The sequence below is a fragment of the Megascapheus bottae genome, chromosome 1, assembly GCF_031878675.1.
Source record: "Megascapheus bottae isolate mThoBot1 chromosome 1, mThoBot2.hap1, whole genome shotgun sequence".
NCBI classification, from domain to species: Eukaryota; Metazoa; Chordata; class Mammalia; order Rodentia; family Geomyidae; genus Megascapheus; species Megascapheus bottae.
The window spans coordinates 72818160-72840423 of record NC_143509.1 but is presented as its reverse complement, the minus strand read 5'-3'; the positions used below and the strand labels follow the sequence as shown (position 1 = coordinate 72840423).

At 43.4% G+C, this 22264-nt stretch overlaps 2 protein-coding genes across 2 annotated transcripts in view; both read right to left on the bottom strand.

Annotated features, from left to right (window-relative positions):
* Zbtb11 (zinc finger and BTB domain containing 11) overlaps positions 1-6642 on the bottom strand; it is a 34449-nt gene extending 27807 nt beyond the window's left edge. Inside the window, exons 1-2 of the mRNA XM_090347106.1 lie at positions 6123-6642; positions 1030-1265 (exon numbers count right to left, since the gene is read on the bottom strand). Of these exons, the coding sequence (XP_090203232.1) occupies positions 1030-1265; positions 6123-6432 (546 nt within the window). The 5' untranslated portion in view covers positions 6433-6642. The remainder of the gene's footprint in view (positions 1-1029; positions 1266-6122) is intronic.
* Positions 6643-8987: 2345 nt separating this feature from the next.
* Positions 8988-14456, bottom strand: Rpl24 (ribosomal protein L24). The gene is made up of 6 exons (XM_090347093.1): positions 14349-14456; positions 14154-14229; positions 13575-13685; positions 11546-11682; positions 11169-11232; positions 8988-9112 (listed from the first exon to the last, which is right to left on the bottom strand). The coding sequence occupies exons 1-6, from the start codon at positions 14351-14353 to the stop codon at positions 9032-9034; spliced, it is 474 nt and encodes a 157-aa protein (XP_090203219.1). The 5' UTR covers positions 14354-14456; the 3' UTR covers positions 8988-9031.
* Between the last annotated feature and the right edge of the window lie 7808 nt (positions 14457-22264).

Below are 22264 nucleotides of genomic sequence, written 5' to 3'. Positions count from 1 at the left end.
AATACGTTTGCCTCACTCTTTTCTATTTCTTCTTACCATTAGAAATTTGGTGACATATAAAACTGATATAAACAAATAAACAAAAATACAAAGTAATCAAAAAGTAACTAAAAATCTAGTTTACTTTAATTTACATTATGACCAGCTTACAACTCCAGAAAAATATTCTGCCTACAAATACCACTATTTTTTACAAAACAATATTAATGGGTAGTAATAAGAAACCTAAGCCCAGTGCTGGTGGCTCACTCCTGTAGTCCTAGCTACTCAGAAGGCTGTGATCTAAGGATAGCAGTTTGAAAGGCAGAAAAGTCCACAAAGGAAGCTGTGACTCAAAGTAAAAGAGTGATAGTTTTGAATGAAAGAGCTCAGGGATGCTTCCAGGAACTGGGTGTTGTGGCTCATGCCTGTAATCTTAGCTACTCAGGAGGCTGAGGATAACTGCTCAAAGCCAGCCTGAGTACTAAAGTCTGTGAGACACACCACCCCCCTCCACCCCGCCCCAGTCCTGAGCTTGATTGAGCTCAGGGCCTATCTTTGAACTTTATCAGGCTAGAGCTCTACCACTTGGGCCTCAGCACCACTTCCCGCTTTTTTCTATGTAGGTGGTGCCCAAGAATGGAACCCAGGTCTTTGTGCATACTAGGCAATTACTCTACAACTAGGCTAAACTCCTGGCCCCCAAAGTCTGTGAGACTCTTATCTTCAATTAACCACTAGAAAACTGCAAAAGAGCTCAGGGACAGTGCCCAGACCCAGAGTTTAAGTCCCACAATAGACCCCCCCCCCCCAAAAAAAGAACACATTATAGAATACTAAGTAACAAGCCAACAGAGTACAGGATTCATTTCCTCTAATTCAAAAAACTCCACTTCATTTGGGAAGCCAGAAGCTCATGCCTGAAATCCTAGCTGCTCAGAAGACTAAAATCTGAAATCTGAGATGGTGGTTTAGTCAACCTGTGCAGAAAAGCCCCAGGACTAGCACACACACAAAAAAAGTTAAAGCAGAATGTAAATTATCACTTACAAATACAAGTTCATGTTTGGATACAGGCTTCTTTTTTGAAGACTTAGGAGCTGTAGCTGGAGGTGAAGTAAAGTTGCTCAGGTCATCCTCTGATTCATTACTTTCTTCTCCAGATTCAAGGTCTAGTCCTAATTCTTCCAACATTTCTGAAGTATCTGATATTGGACGGGAACGATCTAGTTTCTCCTGGCATTTGCTACACTGTTTGATGTAATCTTTGACTTGCTTTAATATACCTGTAGCAAGAATAATAGTCTTTATTTGAAAACAAAAAATATTTTATATAATCTGTATATATTAATGTATCAAAATGACTATATATAAATATACCCATGACTGTAAAAAGTATGAAGAATTGGGCTGAGAGTGTGGCCTAGTGGTAGAGTGCTCACCTAGCATGCACAAATCCCTAGGTTCAATTTCTTGGTTATCCACATACAAAGAAAAAGATGGAAGTGGTGCTGTGGTTCAAATGGAAAAGCACTAGCCTTGAGTAAGCCCAAGGACAGTGCTCAGTCCCCAAGTTCAAGTCCCAGGACTGGCAAAAAATAAAAAAAAATAATAATAAATACACACACAATCAATGTAAGATACAAATTTTATTTTTTGTGCCAGTCCTGGGGTTTGAACTCGGGGCCTGAGCACTATTCTTCAGCTTTATCAAGGTTAGAGATCTACTATTTCAGCCACAGCATCACTTCTGGCTTTTTCTGTATATGTGATACTGAGGAACCAAACGCAGGCTTCTGTGCATGCTAGGCAAGCTATTCTACCACACTAAGCCAAATTCCAGGTCACTAATTTCATTTTTTATTAATTTAATTTTTTGTCAGTAATAGGTCTTGAACTGAATTCAGGACCTAGGCACTGTCCCTGAGATCTTTTGCTCAAGGCTCTACCACTTTGAGCCACAACTCCACTTTGAGTTTTCTGCTGGTTAATTGGAGATATGAGTCTCATGGACCTTCTTGCCTGCTGGCTGAGCTGCCAGAAATCTAAGGTTAGCAGTTCTAAACTAGCCTGTGCAGGAAAATCCAGGAGATTGTTATTTCAAATTAAACACACACACACACACACAGAAAATAAGCTGGAAATGGAGGTATGGCTCAAGTGGTAGAACAGTCTTGAGCAAAAAAACTCAGAGACCACAGAGACCACTCAGGCCCTGAATTCAAGCCGCCCATGACCACACAAAAATGAAAATAAAAACAAAGAGCATTTGATGAAATACAATATTAATAATATCAATAAAGTACACAACATATGCAGCTGGGAGCTGATGGCGCCTACCTGTAATCTTCACTTCTCAGGAGGCCGAGATATGAGGATCATGGTTCAAAGGCAGCCTTGGGCAGGAAAGTCCATGAGACTTTTTTTTGGTGGGAGGGCAAGGGAGGATTGGTTGTGGGGCTTGAACTCTTAGGCCTCGGCCCTGTCCCTGAGCTCTTCAATGCAAGGCTACTGCCCTACTGCTTGAGCCACAGTACCACTTCCCATGAGACTTTTATCTCCTCACCAGTACACTGGTGAAGTGGTTCTGTGGCTCAAAATGGAAAAGCACTATCCTTGATGGGAAAAGCTCAGTGATGGATGGAGCCCAGGCTTTGAGTTTCAACCCCAAAACAGTCAAAAACAAATAAACAAGGCCCAGAGTTTGGCCTAGTGGTAGAGTGCTTGCCTAGCATGCACGAAGACCCAGGTTCGACTCCTTGGTACCACACACATATGACAAAAGCTGGAAGTGGTGCTCAAGTGGTAGAGCTCCTAGCCTTGAGAGAAGTCCAAGGATAGTGCTCAGGCCCTCAGTTCAACAACCACAACTGGCAAAGCAGACAGAAACAGACAGACACACACACACACAAGATCTCTTATAGGGGAAAAAATATAGAAAACAAAAAGAAAAGAAAATGTGTAGCTATTGCAGATTACAATTAAAACTTGTAATGAGAATGTAAATAATTTTTTTCTGAAATTTCTCTATCTTCATAAAAATAATAGCACTGGGGCTGGGAGTTTGGCCTAGTAGTAGAGTGCTTGCCTAGCATGCATGAAGACCCGGGTTCGATTCCTCGGTCCCACATACATAGAAAAAAAAAAAGCTGGAAGTGGTGCTGAGGCTCAAGTGGTAGAGTTCTAGCCTTCAGGAAGCCCAAAGACAGTGCTCAGGCCCTGAGCTCAAGCCCAGAACTGGCAAATAAATAAATAAAATGATAATAATAGCACTGGAAAAAGTAATATTTTATGATGGCATAAGACACTGCTCTTAGACAAGAGAAGTTACAACTTCTGTCAAGATGCTCTTCTGATGTTTCTCCTAAAATAATCTCATTACTCAGAAATGTTTTAGCCAGAACCAGTGACGCCTATAACCCTAGCTACCCAAGAGGCTGAAATCTGAGGTCTGGTTCAAAGCCAGTATGTGGTTCAAAGCCAGTACAGGCACTAAATCCATTAGACTCTCATCTCCAACTAACCACTAGAAAATCCAAAGTAGTGCTGTGGCTCTCAAGTGGTAGAGAACCTCTTGAAGAGGTCAGGGACAGCACCTAGGCCCAGAGTTCAAGTCCCACGCTTGGGGAGAGGGAAAGAAATGTTTTAGATTTTGGATTAAGAATTCTCAGCCTATAATTTATTTATTTATTTTTCTTTTCTGAGTCTATGCTCAGTAAACAACCATTATGACTAGGTTGACATCCAAGGAGCTATCAAAGAACCTTGTTAGGAATACACAGAAATGTGTGCTGTAGAGCATTAAAACTTGGGTCCATCAAAAAAAGACTTAGAAGTCGATGAACGTAATATAGATATAGTTATAAATAACACAAAGTCACTGAACCCTGAGTTAAATCCTCAAAACTGCCAAAATAAAAACTCTATAGCAAAAAACTTTTTTGCTAAATTTGTTTTCTTAGACAACTGTTTACTGTATCCTTTTTTTGGGGGGGTGGGGGGAAGGTGCGTCATGGGCTCTGTCCCTGAGCTCAGCTCAAGGCTGCAGCCCTACCATTGAGCCATCTTCTAGTGATTAATTGGAGACAAGAGTCTCAAGGCTTTGCATTGTATTGCCCTGGCTAGCTTTGAACCATGATCCTCAGATCTCAGGCACCCGGAGTAGCTAGGATTACAGATATGAGCCACTGGCTTCCACTTCTGTCTTTTTACTGGTTAGAGGTAAGAATCTAATAGACTTTCTTGCCCAGTTTTGGGCTATTCACATATCAATAATGAGAAGTACTGAAGAAGAGACAAATATACACAAAATTCAGTTATGTTTTATGATATGCATTACATATATATATACATATATATTTGAGATGATAGAATAGCCCCACAAAATATCACATCATATGACATGTGAAACTCCAATGCTCTGACATCACCTACAAAACATAAAATTTATCCTATAACATCTTGAAAACTTCACTATGTTCTTAAGAGAATAAGTGTTGAAAATACAAATAAGAAAGCTGGGCTCACATCTGCAATTCTACCCACTGAGGAGGCTGAGATCTTAGTTTTGCTCTTCAAAGGCAGTCTAAGCAAGTCTAAGTCAAGGAGCATGCAATCAGGAAAAAAAAAAAAAGCTTGAAATTGAGCTGGGCACAGTGGCTCACACCTGTAATCCTAGGTACTCAGAAGGCTGAGATCTGAGAGTCAAGGTTCAAAGGCAATACGGGCACTAAAGAATGTGAACCAAAAGTGGCACTGTGGTTCAATGTGGCAGAACACTAGCCTTGGGCTCAAGAGCTTAGGGACAGAGCCCACAGATTTCAACAGACCAAACACAAGAAAAGTTAAGCCAGCGACACCTGCCCCTTCTCTCTTAACCTGGCTCCCAAGGAGTCAAGAAACTTTAGATCTATTATTTTCTGGTGGTGGAAAAAGAAACCATGATATCTTTCCTGGAAATGAGGCTCAAGGCCGGACCTGCGGCGGCTCACGCCTGTAATCCTAGCTACTCAGGAGGCTAAGATCTGAAGATCAAGGTTCAAAGTCAGCCCGGGCACAAAAGGACCTGAGACTCTTATCTCCAATTAACCTCTAGAAAATGGGAAGTGGGGCTTGGCTCAAGGGTAGGGTGGTAGCTCCTTGAGCTCAGGGACAGGGCCCAGGTCGAGTTCAAGCCCCATGACCCATCAAAAGAAAAAAAAAAAGGCTCAAGACAACTATTTACATAATTAGTCTTTATCGCTTCCTTATCACATTGTCGATTACTAAGGAAGTAATAGCAATCATAGCATAATCTGAGTTATAAAGGAGTAGATACAAAGAGCTCAAAGTGAGAACTGTGCACCCTGAGAAAAGCAGGTGAGCTCTGGACCTAAAGCGTGGGCACCAGTTCTTAAAGAGATGCCAGCCACACCGGGCGCTGGTGACTGACGCCGGTAATCCTACCCACTCAGGAGGCTGAGATCCAAAGACCGCAGCCCGCGGAGCCCGTGGGATTCCCTATTACCGTTGTTGTCGGTATCATAAAGGTATCGTCCAGAGGGGTCACGTAAGTCATTCAATAAGTGTATTTCAGTCCGAAAGACGAACCACTATAAAAGCTAAAAGGGGAGCAAGTGGCTCACGCTAGTCTGGAGCAAAAAAGTTCAGGGACAGCGCCCAGGCCCTGAGTTCAACCCCCAGAATCGGCACAAATTAAGACAAAAAACGAATAAACAAACAAATGAAAAGGTTGCAGCAGCAGCAGCTTTGGCAGGCACTCGCCACAGGCTGGCGGGATCCCCGAGGCTTGGGAGCACTGTCGACTGAGGCGTGGCCGCCTGGGTAGGCGGGGCCGCGTGGACACGCCCCGCCGCAGGCCCGGCCCCCAGGGAAGCCCCTTGGCCCCACCCCGGGCCAGAGTCCGCCCCCCAGGCTCTCCGGCCTCCTTCCGTTAGGAAGTGCGGCTCCTTTCGCGTCCCCCACCCGCTCGGCTCCGCCTGGCCGGGGCTCCGCCGCCGATCGCTCGCCAGCCCGCCCGGCGCCTGGCGTTCCAGACACTCCAAGCCTCTCGTAAAGGTGCATCAAGGCCGTGCCGGCAGGCCTCGCCCAGGGCTCTCCGCCGCGGGCCCGGCCCCGCGCCCTCGTCACGAACCGGGGCTCACCTCGCCACCAATACGTCTTGGACAAGTCGTGCCAGGTCTGATGTCGAGTGTGGTGAGTGCCGCCGGGGCCCAAGTGCGCCGCCTCGATGAGGCCCTGGCGTCGCTCCGGCTGCAGCACCACCTCCAGCTCCGCGAAGGTCTTGCGATGCCGCTGCCGCCGCTGGTAATACAGAGTCCCGCCGCGTACCACGTAGCAGGCGGCCGCCTTGCGGATCTTGCGCTTGACATTGCCTTCTGTGCCGGGCGCGTAGGGCTCGCGCTCGTTCGTCAGGTAGCGCAGGATGGCCCGGTAGCTCTCCTCGTTTGACATCGCGAACCGTGGCTCCCCGAGGGCGCCTGTCAAGTGGCGCGGCGAGCAGACAGGTCGCTAGCTGCGGGCGGGTGCAACGGCAGCGGCGACCATGTACGGAGGGACGACTCTGCCCTTTGGTGGGCGCTCTTCCACCGCCCTCGTCGGCAGCGCCGAGGAAGAACCGACGAGTTAGTTACCAGGGGGAACTGCACTTGCCCAGCGCGCGGGATCCGCGGGCGACTGACAAAATGGCTGCTGCACCACCGGAAGTGACGCGGACGTAGGCGGGGCCTCGCCGGTGATTGGAGCGCAGTAGGGTTCTGCTTTGAGGAAGCCGACGGAGTGACGTCAGGACTGCGGGCGGACATTCTGGAAGCCAGTAGACCTTTCCTCGGAGCTGCGCAAGGGCTTTTGAGCAGACATCTTAAATCCTGGTAGTTTCCCTTGTAGGTTTTTCTGGTTGTTTTTTTTTTTCCGAGGTCTCTGGAGAGCCGTCCCATCTGAGACCCCAACCCCAGGAGGGGATGAGGTTCACTTTGTGACCCGATACAAAGCTCTGAACCCGAAATAATCCTGTTTACTTGAAAATGTAGGCTCCAGTCGACAGACGATTTAAAATGTAAGTGCCTCGGTTATAAATCTTAAATAAAACTTGCCTGCTCCCACCTTCCCAAGGGATGGTCAGAATTTTTCTGGAATAGTCAGCGTCAGCATCGACAGTCGTATTGCATAGTGAGGAATGGAGTAACCAGCTCTGTTTTAAGCCACACAACTTGCAATTGTCTCTAGTTACACCTGGAGGAAATGATTTTACACCCGATGTATGTAAGGGGACTTGAGGCCATGCAGACGAATTTGGTTTCCTAATGTGCAGTAGGGTCTTATTCAAGATTTTAAACAAGTCTGAAGCAGCACATGCGTAGTCTTAAAAGCCCCTGGGCCAATACAATCCTCAAAACCACAGCTTTGCTAAATCTGGAAAAGCCCACCTGGAAGTGGTGCAGTGGCTCAAGAGGTAGAGTGCTGGCCTTGAGAAAGCTCAAGGACAGTGCAGCCATGAGTTCTAGCCACAAGACTGGTAAACAACAAAAAAACCATTGAGAGTATGTGGCAGGTAGGCTTCCACAGCCAACTCAAAGCTATGTCCAATCCTAGTAAAATCTATAATGATTTAGGTGAACTAGGATGGAAGCAGCAAGAAAAAGTACCAAAGAAAATCTTAAGTTATAAAGCTGGTCTGGGGGGCTCACACCTGTAACCCTAGCTACTCAGGAGGCTGAGATCTGAGGATCTCAATTCACAAGTCTGAGACTCTTATCTTCAGTTAATCATTAGAAAATGGGAAGTGAGGCTGTGGCTTAAGGGGTAGAGCAATAGCCTTGAGTGAAGAGCTCAAGGACAGCACCCACAGAAAATAAGGGCTAGGGGTTTGAGCTAGTGGTAGATTGCTTGCCTAGCATGCACCAAGACCCAGTTTGAGTCCTCAGTGTACCACATACATAGGGGGGGAAAAAAAGCCAGAAATGGTGCTATGCCTCAAGTGGTAGAACTCTACCCTTGAGAAAGCTCAAGGGCAGTGGTCAGGCCCTGAGTTCAAGCCCCAGGACTGGCGCCAAAAAAAACAAAAAATTACAGGCCAACATAGGTATAGCAAGACCCTTTCTGGAAACACAACACACCACTGCTCTATACCTTGAAGCTAGATTGTCAGCACAAAAATTTAAAAATGAGCATACGTAGAACAAAGCAAAATAAAATGTGTGTGCTGATACTAGCATTTCAACTCATCCTGGGTACTCAATCTGGACTTTTGTGCTATTATCACCACCCCACTTTCTGGGCTGGCTTTGAACCACTATCCCCACATCTGAGCTTCCTGAGTATCCAGAGGCTAACCACCCATACATGATTTTGCCAGTAGAGGGACTGAACTCAGGGCCTGGGCACTGTCCTTAAGCTTTTTCAAGGATAGCACTCTACCACTTGAACCACAGCACCACTTCTGGCATTTTCTGTGTATTTGGTATCAACGAATTGATACCCAGGACTTCGTGCCTGCTAGGCAGGCACTCTTAACACTATGCCACACTCCTGAGCCCCATAGATTATTTTTTTATGGGTCATGAGGCTTGAACCTGCCCTGGGTGCTGTTCAGTGAGTTCTTCAACTTAAGGCTACCACCCCAACCTCGAGCCAAGTCCCACTTCCCATTTTCTAGAGGTTAACTGCAGATGAATCTTAGGTCTTTTTGTGCCCAGGCTGGCTTTGAACCTTGATCCTCAAATCTCAGCCTCCTGAGTAGCTAGGATTATAGGCATGAGCCCCTCACCTGGCTCCATAGGCTTTATTTTTGTTACTTGCAAAAACTTAACAAGAGTAGGAAGTCTCATTACCTAACTATCAACTTTTATGAATACCAAAGTCAAGGACTCACACAACATACGCACTTAATTATACCTCCTAGCCCCAACAAGCTTTCAAAAATGTCTGTTCTAAATTCTTAACTTTATAGTTCACCTATTAACTATATAGGCACAATATGCTTGTTTTAAGTAAAAGAATCCAACACAATCTAAAGTTACAGATAGATCTTTATTTCAAAGTCTGATCTGCCAAACTAGCGTTTTCCACCAACTCGGGGAGCAGAAACCTTGACAGGTTTTACAATTTTTTGCTTAGGTGCAGCCTTTGTGGGAGCCTGTAAAAAGATAACATGGATGTTATAAGACATTTACAAGAGAACACTTTTACCACCCTATATTTCTTTTGGTCAGTTGTTGGGCTGGAACTAAGAGTGTGTGTGTTCTCCATGATTTCACTCAAGGCTAGAACTTCACTACATTGAGCCATACATCACTTCCACTATTCTGGTAGTTACATGGGCTTTCTTGCACACGCTGGTTTTGAACTGCCGCCTTCAGATCTTACCCTCCTGAAGTTGCAAGGATTACACGTGTGTGAACCAAGAGCACCCAGCTACCACTCCTATTGTGTTCATGTTCTGTGTGTCCTAGCCGCCTTAGTACTTGACCTGTATTTGTAATACCAGTATTTTTATGGAACTCTGCCCAAACATAAACAGAAATTCACACTTTTTTACTGCATTGTATGAGCTTGGCAAGTAATTCTCCCACCTGAGTAATGATCCCTAAGAATACTATTTTTCTTAGGCATATACTAGGACCAGCTGGACACCAGTGTCTCTCTATAATCATATCTACTCAGGAGATTGAGATAGAAGGACAGTGATCAAAAGTCAGCCTGGGTAGGAAAGTCTAAAACACAATCTCAGTTAAACACAAGGTAGCCAGAAGTATAGTGACTCAAGTAGTAGAGCACTAGTATTGAAAAGCACCCAGGCCCTGAGTTCAACCCCTAGTATCACCAATATAAAGATGTATCATTCTTTACTGGACACTAATGTCTCAAACCTGTAAATCGATTAAGTTATCTGAGATCCAGGGGATCAAAGTTCAGACCAGTCAAAGAAATGTCTATCAGATTCCATCTCCAAAAGAATTCTCTTAAAGCTAAACCTGAGGCCTCACTCAATTTGGTAGTGATATCGTTACAAGGAAAACAAGCAAGCAGTAAAGCCAAGTTGAAACCATGGTAATCCCTCCCTATTCCTCTAAAAAAATACAGGCCCACAAATCCCAGATATAAGGGGAAAGAGAGAGACCCATGTAGGTTTTCTGGCTTTAAGTTGAAAAAACAAAAGTCCCTTAGAGACTTGAGACTTCAGAAATCTAATTTCACCTGGAACCAATCTTTTAACCTTATATAAAACCCCTTAAAATTGTGAAAGTGATTTGCTAGTCTTTGAATTAAAAATAAAACTGGCTGGGCATAGTGGCTCATGCCAGAAATCCTAGCTTCTCAGGAGGCTGAGATCTGACGATCAAGGTTCAAAGCCAGGCGGGGTACAAAAGGACCTGAGATTCTTATCTCTAATAAACTCTAGAAAACAGGAAGTGGGCCTTGGCTCAAGGGTAGGGCAGTAGCCTTGAGCCAAAGAGCTTAGGGACAGTGCCCAGGCTGAGTTAAAGCCCAATGAACTAAAAAAAAAAATTCTCTATTACTGAATTTACAACCATGTTTGGTGGCCAAGGATTATAATACGTTATTCAGAGGACACAGAAGCGGGGGTGGAGGGAAGGACATAGACAAAAAGACAAAGGCCAGGACTATGCATAAGTTAAAACCCTATTTGATAGATAAACCTTAATGGACAGTGTAACCCAGGTGCAGCCCCAGGACCCTGTAATCCTAGCTACTCAGGAGGTTGTAGCTTGAAGATCATGGTTTGAAGCCCGCCCAGGCAGAAAAGTCCAGGACACTATTTTATCTCCAATCAACGACCCAAAAAACCTGGAAGTAGTGCTGTGACTTAAGTAGTAGAGCTCTAGCCTTTGGCACAAAGAGGCCCAAAGACCCAGGGCCTGAATTCAAGCACCAAGACTAGCAAAAAAATAAAGAGGAGGGGGCCGGGAGTTTGGCCTAGTGGTAGAGTGCCCGCCTTGCAGACACGAAGACCCAGGTTCGATTCCTTGGCACCACATACATAGAAAAAGCCAGAAGTGGTGCAGTGGCTCAGGTTAGAGGAAAGTCCCAGGACAGTGCTCAGACCCTGAGCTCAAGCCCAGGACTGGCAAAAAATAAAATAAAGAGGAGAGTGAAATAATGTGGACAATACACTATGTTCATATCTTAACACAGATCAAAGTAGCAAAATCCAAGAAAGCCTCAGTCACCTTAGCAGCAGCCATTGCTGTCTTCTTGGATGCTTGCTTAGCCTTTTTTGCTTCCTTGGCAGCCCTGGGGAGTTAATATTAGGCAAAATATTTCATTCTTTAAGCATACAACTTAACGGTAAACTAGACTTTGGGGCAAGGAAAATTATATCCCTCCCAAACTTTTATTTGTAAGGTAAACCCAATATTCAAGTAAGGTGGTTAGTAAATTTCATTATTTAACTGTAAATTATCATCATCACTTAGTACTTTCAATCGTACAAAACTTAAATATAAAACCATTGAAAATCTTAATATTATCAGGTACAGTTCCTGTATTTATAAAGCAAGACAACCTAAAGCACCCCAATAGCAGAAACCTGTCAAGAATTCCTTACCGGATAGCTTGCTCTCGCTGAGCCTTTCTAACTTCTGGTTTCTGATTCCTCTTGGCCATTATATCAGCAAGGGATGCACCAGTGATGGCCCTTTGGAATTTGACTGCACGTCGGGTTCTTTTCTTCTGAATTTCTTCCTACCAAAAAATAAAAAATAATCAGGAGTGTATTTATGAGCTATGTCTCATAAAATCTAGTTTAATGTTCAATATGTGGAGGAAACAATATTCATCTTAATTTTATTCTATTTTAAACTCTTACAAAGATTAATCTTAATGTAAAAAAATATTATTTTGAGATCTTTAAATTCCCTGTGTGTGTATGTATGCTGGTTCATGGGTTTGGGTGCTGTCCTTAACCTTTTCTGCACAAAGCACTGTACCATTTGAGCCCCAAGTTCAATCCCAGCATTTTTGGCCACGGCCCAGGGAAATTCTGTACACATTAGGGTGTTAAAGCACAAATGAACTGTTCTTAAATTTGTCTCCAGACACCCACAATTTGTGTGTGTGTATGTACTATATGTATTTGAAGTTAAAAAAAGGAAAGAGCATACATTTCTGGCCTCAAGCATTGCTTTCACTTTTTGGCTCTTGTGAACAATATTGCTATGAACACTAGAGTACAGTTAGCTGAACACATGCTTTCAATTATTTTGAAAGGAATTGCCAGATGAATACTAGTCTCATATTATCTTCCTTATAAAATTCATTAAGAAATCGGTGTTTTAATAAACAATTTTCAAATAGCAAAAATAAGGAAAGACAATCTCTGGAAACATATATGAAGTTGCAAAAATAATGCAGATAGAATACTCTAAATAAGACAACTGAGCAGAGAACACCGACAACTCACAAATGAATAAAGACAACTCACAAATGAATAAAACTTTAACATTTTCCACCGCACCTGTACAACATACACTCCATAATGTCCAAAGGTACCAACTTTTCCAATTTTCATAACAGCCTAGTGTTACCAATGTTTCATTCGAGGCAAGATATTTATGTCTTGGGGCTAGAAATGTGGCACAATGGTAGAGTGCCTGCCCAGCATGCATGAAGCCCCCTGGGTTTGATTCTTCAGTACCACATAGAAAAGCTGGAAGTGGTGTGCTTTGGTTAAAGTGACAAGTGGTAGCCCTGAGCAAGAGAAGCTCAATACTGCTCAGGCCCTGAGTTCAAGCCCCAAGACTGGTCAAAGTCTCAATATCAAGGCCTCCTAAATGTGGATAAGTTCTACAACCACAAAGGATAAGTGGAGAGGAGCAAAGAAACAAGTGACAATCAAAAAAAGAGCCATTCATTACCTGACTTTTGATATAGTCAACTTTCTACAAAACCATAATAGTAACAATAAATTTGTAGTTAAGTCCTCACTTAATCTATAAGTAACTAAAAGAAAGGATTTCAACTTTCAGCTTAAAAAGTACACCAGTAAGGAAACATGTTTCTTTGCTCACAAATTGGATGCTATTACTGGGAACTCATTCCCAGTAAGGAAAGTAGCAGTGACAGGACTAACAAAGGAACTTTTACATAATAGCAAACTGTTGTTTGACATGTAAGGTAGGTGGTAAACAACTGACTCCTGCCCAGTTGTCCTAATAAAACTAGGACAGTCAACCCTCTCTTCCTGGGGCTTGAACTCAGGGCCTGGGCACTGTCCCTGAGCTTCTTTTGCTCAAGGCTAGCACTCTACCACTTGACCCAAGGCTTTTTCTCTCTAGGTGATACTGAGATATTGAATGCAGGGCTTCATGCATCCTAGGTAAGCACTCTTGCACATTCCCAGACCTACCCAATGGTTTTTTTAATGTCACTGGACCTGTGTATATATAAACTTGACATTGCTCCTAAGCCGAATGACACGTAAGAAGATACCACTTATAACCTGTCTCATGGTACGATGCTTTACAGCTTTTAAAGTGCATTTGTATGTCATTTAAGCACAATTACAAAGCAGAAATCAATAGGCTAAAACTTTCATCAGAACTTCACAAGATCAGGGTGTACCCTACCCCACTTACCGACTGTCCCTTTTTGTGCTTTCTTCTGTAGAGGACAGTCCAGTTTATCTGTCGAGGATTCCTCTTGGAAAGGAAAGCTGACTCGCATTTTGCATTAAGAAATTGGAAAACCTGTCGTAAGAAATACGAAATGATTACCTAGTCAATCTTACTGAATAAAAGGGAGACACCTTGACGTCCTTAGGAAATAGGTATTCTATCTTGTAATTAAAAAATTGGGACACAGAAACCAAAAGGCTTATGACAACTGGGGAGGCACGTTTACGATCATAGCAATAGATCAGCAGGTCGAGTAACCGGAGGAATCCAACTACCGTCCTCCCTCCCAACAATTCTAAAATCTCACGAGAACCATTCAAACAGCCAGACCCCTGGGCACTTCAGTCATTCCTTTTACACTCAGCCACCCCAAGTCACACAAGCCCCTGCTGGTTTCCGACCCAGCGTAAACGCGCTCAAGGCTCAACACCGGTTCGGCTCCGTTTGTGTGAGCAGCCAGTGCAGCGCGGCCGCCGAGGGCTCTCGGGAGCTACGCGGTGGGAGACGAGAGCGTCGGGCGCGGAGGCGGCGGCCTCTTACCTTCCCGTCGGTCCTGGCGTAGCGCCTCCCGTGCCCGGGGTAGATCTTGTACCCGCTGAAACTGCAGAGCTCGACCCTGTAACGAGAAGCAAGCCATTAGGGTGGGGATGTGCTGAGGCAGAAGCCAGGTCCCAGACGCCGGGGAGCGGCTGCGCGCGAGGATGGGAGCAGATTGGATCGGAGGGGCCCACTTACTTCATGGTGGCAGCGGGCGGCCGGGCGAGAGGAAAGATGGCGAAAAGGGAGAGAGGATCATGGGAAGAGGCCTTATAGGCCCCTGGGAAGAATCTCCTCCCCCAGTTCCCCGCGCCGGCGTCGGCGCCACGTGATGACGTCGGGGGACTGCGCCGGAACTCGGTTTCCCAGGCGGTTCCTTCCGGGTGAGGGCTTTAGCCTGCAGCTGCCCAGGGGGCGGGGCGGAGTGGCTGCCGCGCTTGCGGTTGCGTTTGTTTGTCTTCTCCGGTGAGACGTCCTGCACGACTGTTGGGTACGTGAACCGGAGAGGGGGCTGTCAGTGTCCTACCCCCTCCACAAGACATCCACGGAGGAATCTCGGCAGATAAGACGTTCCTGGTCGTCCTGCTCCTTAGCCAATTTGAGTACAGCTCCGTAGGAGAGCGCGTCCTAGGCTATCGCTCCAGTATCCATTTAAAAATAATAATAATAAATTTAAGTATTTGTTTTTTAACCAGCAAACAGAACCATCAGGAAGTGGAGGCATGACTCAAACACTCAAATACAAAAGGGACCAGGAGCGAGGCCTGGTGTAGAGTGCTTGCCTAGCCTGCATGAAGTCCTGGGTTCAGTTCCCGGGAAGTGGTGCTGTGGCTCATGCGCGAGGGCGCTAGCCATGAGGAAGCTCGAGGATAGGGTTCCAAAAACTAACAAAAACAGCCAGAGCCAGATGTTAATCAGTGGCTCACACCTATAACCCTGGCTACTCACCAAGCTGAGATCTGAGGAGCGTGGGTTCTAAACCAGCCTAAGACTCACCTCCAGTTAACCACCAGAAAACAAATAGTGAAAACTACTTTGGGCTGTGGCCCATAGTAGAGCACTAGCCTTGAGCTCCGGGACAGTGCCCAGGCCCTGAGTTTTAACCCCGTTAATGATAAAAGATACTACTAAGGGGTGTGGGTGAACAGCAAAGAAGAGGAAGTTGAGAATCTTAACTAACTGAACACCTAAGTTTACTTGGAAGATACTCAGTTCACTTCCAAAGCTTGTTGGATTTAACTAACTGACATTAATGCCTGTCTTTTACTGCAGATTAAGCAAATGCTGACCATTAAAAAAACATTTTTACTCTTCTAGAACCTCACAACCAGTTGGTTGTGAGCAGTATGTGAAGCCTATATTTACCTTTTACTCAAAGAACCTCAGTATATAGTCCCTTTCTAGCATTGTAGAAAAGTCTTTTGTGTGTGTGTGTGTGTGTGTGTGTGTGTGTGTATTCATGAGTTTTAGGTTTAGTGTGTGTATTGGTCCTTGAACACAGTGTCACTTCTAGCTTTTTCCTGTTTATATGATACTAAGAAATTGAACCCAGGGCTTCATGCATGCAAGCAAGCATTCTACTACTAAGCCACATTCCCAACCCTGTAGAAAGGTCTCATGCATATTTGTAGTTAATTTTGCTGTAATGAGGTCAGTAGAGGAAAAATGGAAAACACTGGATGTTGGGAGCCAGAGTGGAATCAAACTGTACTTTGATTTGCATCAGATAATTGCTTGATTGTCTTATTGTTTTTTGGCCTTCTCCTGTTCAATTGATCTGAGATTTACCATATGAATGTAACCCCCAACAGTTCCCTGATTAACCATCTGGATGTAACACCTGGCAGTGCCCTGGTCTCAAGAAGGGATATAAGCTTTGAGTTGAGAATAAACGAGGCGGCAGTTTTTGCCTGGGCTGCAGACCTCCCGGACCCGATGTGTTTGTCTCTCTTCTATTTTTTCCAGTCCCTTCCCCCTATTTCAGGAACCCCAATTTGCTGCCGGTAGGCCCCAGCAACTGGAGGCAAATATTAATGGATAAATATTTAAGGTCACTAGATAAAATAGGAATGATACACCTCACTAAATCTGGGCATAGTTGTGCATATCTGTAATTTCAGCTAGGTGACTGGCATAGATAGAAGGGTCAATCTAAAAACAGTCTCAAGTGAAAAATACTAGGTCCTATCCAAAAAAAATAATTTAAAGCAGGGCTGGTAGAGGGCTTTCCTAGCATGGACAAAGGCCTAGTTCAATTCCATGGTACCACATACACAGAAAAGAGCCAGAAGTGTTGCTGTAGCTTAAGTGGTAGAGCTCTAGCCTTGAACTCCGAGGACAGTACCCAAACCCTGAGTTCAAGGTCCAAGACTGGGAAAAAAAATAATAACGTATAGCAAAAAGGCTGGAGAAATAGCTCAAGTGGTAGAGTCAAGTGCAAGGCCATGAATTCAATGTTCCACACCAAAAAAATAACAAACTATAAATCCTAGTTAATAATATATATACATATATAAAATCTCAAAATCATATACAATTAACCTATGTTCAGATGAAAATCAGAATATTTTTGTTTCTTGCATTGAGAGAGAAGGTAACTTCTTAATGGTAACATTCTATATATTAATGAGTTTTAGGTTTAGTACACAATGTCAAAATTGGGCATAAGCCAGAGGCCCATGGCTCACTCCTGTAATCCTAGCTACTCAGGAGACTGGGATCTGGGGATCACAGTTAAAAGCCAGCCTGAGCAGGAAAGTCTATGAGAATCCTATCTCCAATTAACCACCAAAAAGCCAAAAGTGAAGCCATGGTTTTGAGGCAGAATAAATTAGGGAGAATGAGGCATGATAAATAACAGCTAGACATTAAAAACTCATCTTAAAGCACAATACAGTACAGGAGGTTGATATTCACCAATGAACTTCCATTAAAAATAAGGAATCAAAGTTGTTTTGGAGAAAACAAGGTCTGTTGAATGGCAGCCAGAAATTTAGAATCACTATATTTAGAAATATAGAAGCACTATCTTTGTTTTAGGCTTTGTATTCCTTCATAAGCTGCAGTATTAACACAAGAAATCATATTAAGTAGTAGTTAATATAATTAACTCATAGTAGTTAAGAAGTATTCTGACACATCAAAACACATAATGTTGGGCCAGGAGTTTGGCCTAGAGGTAGAGTGCTTGCCTAGCATGCACGAAAACCTGAGTGTGATTCCTTGTACTACGTGCACAGAAAAAGCTGAAAGTGGTGCCATGGGTCTAGTAGTAGAGTTCTAGCCTTGAGAAAGCTGAAGGATAGTGCCAGGCCCGATGTTCCAGCATACATAGAAAAAAGCCAGAAGTGGTGCTGAAGCTCAAGTGATAGAGCTCTAGCCTTGAGAAAAATCCAAGGACAGTGCTTAAGCCCTGAGCTCAAGCCCAGGACTGGCAAAATAATAATAATGAATTGGCAAAGGGATAAGTGGCTACATAGGTGACAAAACAAGTATGATAAAGTGTTGGCAATGTAATCAAAGTGGTAGAGAGTGTTTATTGTATAATTCCTTCAAATTATCCTTTCCAAAGGAGAATAAATGGAGCCATCTTGTGGAGGAATTCGGTATTACTGATTGGCTTTAAAATGGCAAGTCCAATATAACTGGTTTTTATATATTTAGATACTATTTATTTACCACTTTCCACCTGCTCTCCTATTTTTTCATTTTGTTTTGTTTTTGCTTTTGTTTTTGTTTTGTGCCAGCCCTCATGCTTGAACACAGGCCTAGGCACTGTCCCTGAGCCTTTGTACTCAAGGCTAATAACTCTACTGCTTAGAGCCGCAGCACCATTTCTGATTTTTTAGTAATTAATTGGAGATAAGAGTCTCTTGGACTTGCTTTCCCAGGTTGGCTTTGAACCAGGATCCTCATATCTTGGCCTCCTCAGTTGCTATGATCACAGGTGTGTACCACCAACATTTAGTTTTTCCCGATTCTTTCTTGTATTTCCAACCTGGGAAGAAGAGTTTAAACTCAGAGCCTCAAGTTCTACATTAGCTTAGTTTTTTCAAGGCTAGCACTCTATCACTTGAGCCTCAGTACCACTTTCGGCTTTTCCTATGTATGTGGTACTGAGGAATTGAATCTGGGTGTTTGTCTATGCTTGGCAAACACTATCACTAGGCCAAATTCCTGGCCATATGAGACTTTTTTTTGTTCAGATTCTTTTTTTTTTTTTTTTTTTTTTGCCAGACCTGGGGACTGAACTCAGGGCCAGAGCACTATCCTTAGGCTTTTCCACAAGACTAGTGTTCTACCACTTTAGCAACAGCACCACTTCTGGCTTTTTTCTATGTATATGGTACTGAGGAATCGAATGCTGGTCTTTGTCTATGCTAGGCAAGCACTCTTCTAGTAGGCCAAACTCCTGGCCTATTCAGAATTTTTGTGAGTTGGGCTGGGCTTGGTGGCTCACACCTGTAATCGTAGCTACTCAGGAGGTTGAGATCTGAGGACGAAGGTTCAAAGCCAGCCCAGGCACAAAAGAACCTTTAACTCAGCCTGGTTGCTGTCCCTGAGCTCTTAAGCTCAAGGCTACTGTCTTTACCTTTGAGCCAACCCCCACTTTCCTTTTTCTAGAGGTTAACTGGAGATAAGAGTCTCAGGTCCTTTTGTGTCTGGACTGGCTCTGAATCTTGATCCTGAGATCTCAGTCTGAGTAGCTAGTATTATAGGCATGAGCCACTGTGCTAGACCTGAGGTTATCTCCAATTAACCTCTAGAAAACAGGGAGTGGGGCTTGGTTCCACGGTAGGGCCATAGCCTTGAGCTAAAGAACTCAGGGACAGCACCCAGGCTGAGTTCAAGTCCCATGACTGACAAAAAAAATAATAATAATTTTTTGTGAGTTGGAAATAACGTCTTTGTGTGTGTGTTTGCTAATCCAGGAGCTTGAACTCAGGGCATGTCCATTGAGATTTTGTTTGTTTGTTTGTTTTGTTTTTTTCTCAAGGTTAACACTGTAGTACTTGAGCCACAGCTCCACTTCTGGCTTTTTGGTGGTTAGAGATAAGAGTCTCACAGACTTGGGCCAGGAGTTTGGCTTAGTGGTAGAGTGCCTGCCTAGCATGCACGAAAACCTGGGTTCCATTCCTTGGTACCACCTACATAGAAAAAGCTGGAATTGGTGCTGTGGCTCAAGACATAGAGCTCTAGCCTTGAGAAAGCCCACTAACAGTGCTTAGACCCTGAGTTCAAGCCCCAGAACTGGCAAAAAAAAAAAAAAAAAAAGTGTCTCACAGACTTTTCTACTTGGGCTGTCTTTGGTCCAAGACCTTCCAGGCTTTGAACCATCATCCTCCAATCCACTCATTCCATGTTAAAGTTGAATGATAAGGAAAGATCAGACAAGTCTACCAAAGAATACTAAGGAAATAAACATTTAGTGTTATGTACCTAAACTTTCCATAAAGATCTTTTTATTGTTTAAAAATTGGCACATTGGCCGGGAGTTTGGCCTAGTGGTTAAAGTGCTTGCCTAGCATGCATGAAGACCCGGGTTCGATTCCTCGGTACCACATACATAGAAAAAAGCCGGAAGTGGTGCTGAGGCTCAAGTGGTAGAGCTCTAGCCTTGAGAAAGTCCAAGGACAGTGCTCAGGCCCTGAGCTCAAGCCCAGGACTGGCAAAAAAAAAAAAAAAATTGGCACATTTTCTAAATCTTTTTTTTTGTTGTTTGTTTGCCAATGCTGGCTTGAACTCAGGGACTAAGCACTGTCCTTGGGTTTTTCTCAAGGATTTTTTTCTATGTATGTGTTACCAAGGAAAGGAACCAGGGTCTTGGTGCATGCTAGGCAAGCACTCTACTACTAGGCCAAACTTCCAGCCCCCATTTCCTAAATCTTTACAATATTAAAAGTCTTTGTATTGACTTAGTTTTTTTTTTCATTGTAAAGGTGATGTACAGAGGGGTTACAGGTACATAAGTCAGGTAATAAGTACATTTCCTTTTCTCCTAATTTTTCCCCTCCTGACCCCTTCCTTCCTCCCACAAGTTGCAGAGTTCATCTTCAACATAGTGTCTAGTATCACTGTTGAATTAGCTCACCCTTTGTCTAACCATTTCTCAGTGACTTAGTTATTTTTATTTATCTATTTATTTTTGTCAGTCATAGGACTAGAACTCTGGGCCTGGGTGCTGTCCCTGAGCTCTTCAGCTCAAGGCTACTACCCTACCCCTTGAACCACAGCACCACTTCCTGGGTGACTTGGTTTTTGTAGGTCATGGGGCTTGAACTGGCCTGGGCAGTGTTCCTGAGCTCTTCAGCTCAAAGCTAGAGCCCTACCCGTGGGCCTGGGCAGTGTCCATGAGCTCTTCAGCTATAGGATTCTGCCCTACCCTTGAGCCAAGCCCTACTTCCTGTTTTCTAGAGGTTAATTGGAGATAAGAGCCTCAGGTCCTTTTGTGCTGAGGCTGGCTTTGAACCTTTATCCTCAGCTCTCAGCCTCCTGAGTAGATAGGATTACAGGTGTAAGCCACCAGTGCTGGCTCAGTGACTTAATTTTTTTTTTTTACTTAGTTTCAAAACTTGGAAACATCAAAGCTTTCAATTGTTATAATTTTAGTAAGAATAAACTGTGTTCATATTTTTTTTTACCAGTCCTGGGGCTTGAACTCATGGCCTAAGCACTGTCTTTGGGATTTTTCAAGGTTAGAGCCCTATCACTTGAGCCACAGCACCATTTCCAACTTTTTCTATGAATGTGGTACCAAGGAATGGAACCCAGGGCTTCATGCATGCTAGTCACTCTACCACTAGGCCATGTTCTTGACCTAACCTGTCTTCATTTTAAGGTAAATTTTTCTGTCCACAAATGTTACTCATATTTATTGTCTCCCTCTTAACTTGGTGTTATCTAAGCCTGTCTATAAATACTGTCTGGAGCTCTGTTGAAAGTTACCCTCCATTATTACAAGTTTCCTTCCTGCTCCTGTTCCATTTTTCAATACATCCTTGTTATATTTATATGAGCAGCTTAACTCTTCTAAAACACAAGTTTCATGTGTGTCAGTCTTATTCAAAACCATGAAATGAAAATGGGTACAATGAATGATAGCAAGTAGTGTGAAGCCAACTGATGTTAGTACTTTGAATTGCAAGTGGGAAGTTTTTGAGGTGGAAACTCATGAAATAAAGAACATTGTCTGTATTCCATTCATGCCAGTAAGAATGGACAGGTAAATAAGAGATGGTAGAGATGAATCAAGGTGATCAACTACTGAGAATCATGTATACTGTGTTGTTAGAAATGAAAGATTTTTTTTTGTAGAGTTTGGACCTGCCAAAGAAACATTACCTTTTCTCTTTTTTTGCTGAGTGGCTTAGAATTTTAATTAGAATACACCAACTTGGTCAGAACTTACAGGGTTACACATAGATACCATAAAGCGATTTAGTATAGGACTCTAGGCATTCACTCACAGTGATATCAAAGGAGGTTACTCTTTTTTTTTTAATTGTCAGGGTAATGTATAGAGGGGTTACAGTTACATTCATCAGGTAGTAGGTGCATTACTTCTCATACACTGATACTCCCTCTCATGTTTTTGTCCCTGTTTTCCTCCCTTCACCACCCCCAAACTGTAAAGTTCATTTCCAACATATTGTCTTGTGATTATCATTGTTACATTGATTCACCCTTTGTCCTTTATCTCATTATGTTGTTTCTCTTCCCTTCTTTAATTCAAATAAAGGTATATACAATATACTAGGTACCACAAATCAGATACAGTGACAACAGGGGATAAACCATAAAGGGGGAACTAAAAAAAAAGAAAAAAAGAAATAACTTCACATAGTACATTAAAAACAACAACCACAAAGAAAAACCTCTTGTTTCCATATCCTTGGTTTCATTTTGCTTAGCATCATCTTATATGATCATATGTACATAGCTAATGAGCTGTTGTGATCCTCTGCTAGAAAATCCTAGACATATACTCATCATTACAAATGAGAGAAACCATGGAGCCTATGTTTCATATATATACAATGGAATTCTATGATGCCACCAGAAAGTTCATGAGACTCTTATCTCTAAATAACCAGAAATTCAGATGTAATGCTGTG

Coding starts and splice junctions, on each gene's coding strand:
- Rpl24 (XM_090347093.1), bottom strand. Junction 11,683..13,574: donor AGCACAAAAAGGGACAGTCG/GTAAGTGGGGTA, acceptor ATTTTTTGGTAG/GAAGAAATTCAGAAGAAAAG. Junction 9,113..11,168: donor CAGCAATGGCTGCTGCTAAG/GTGACTGAGGCT, acceptor ATCTTTTTACAG/GCTCCCACAAAGGCTGCACC.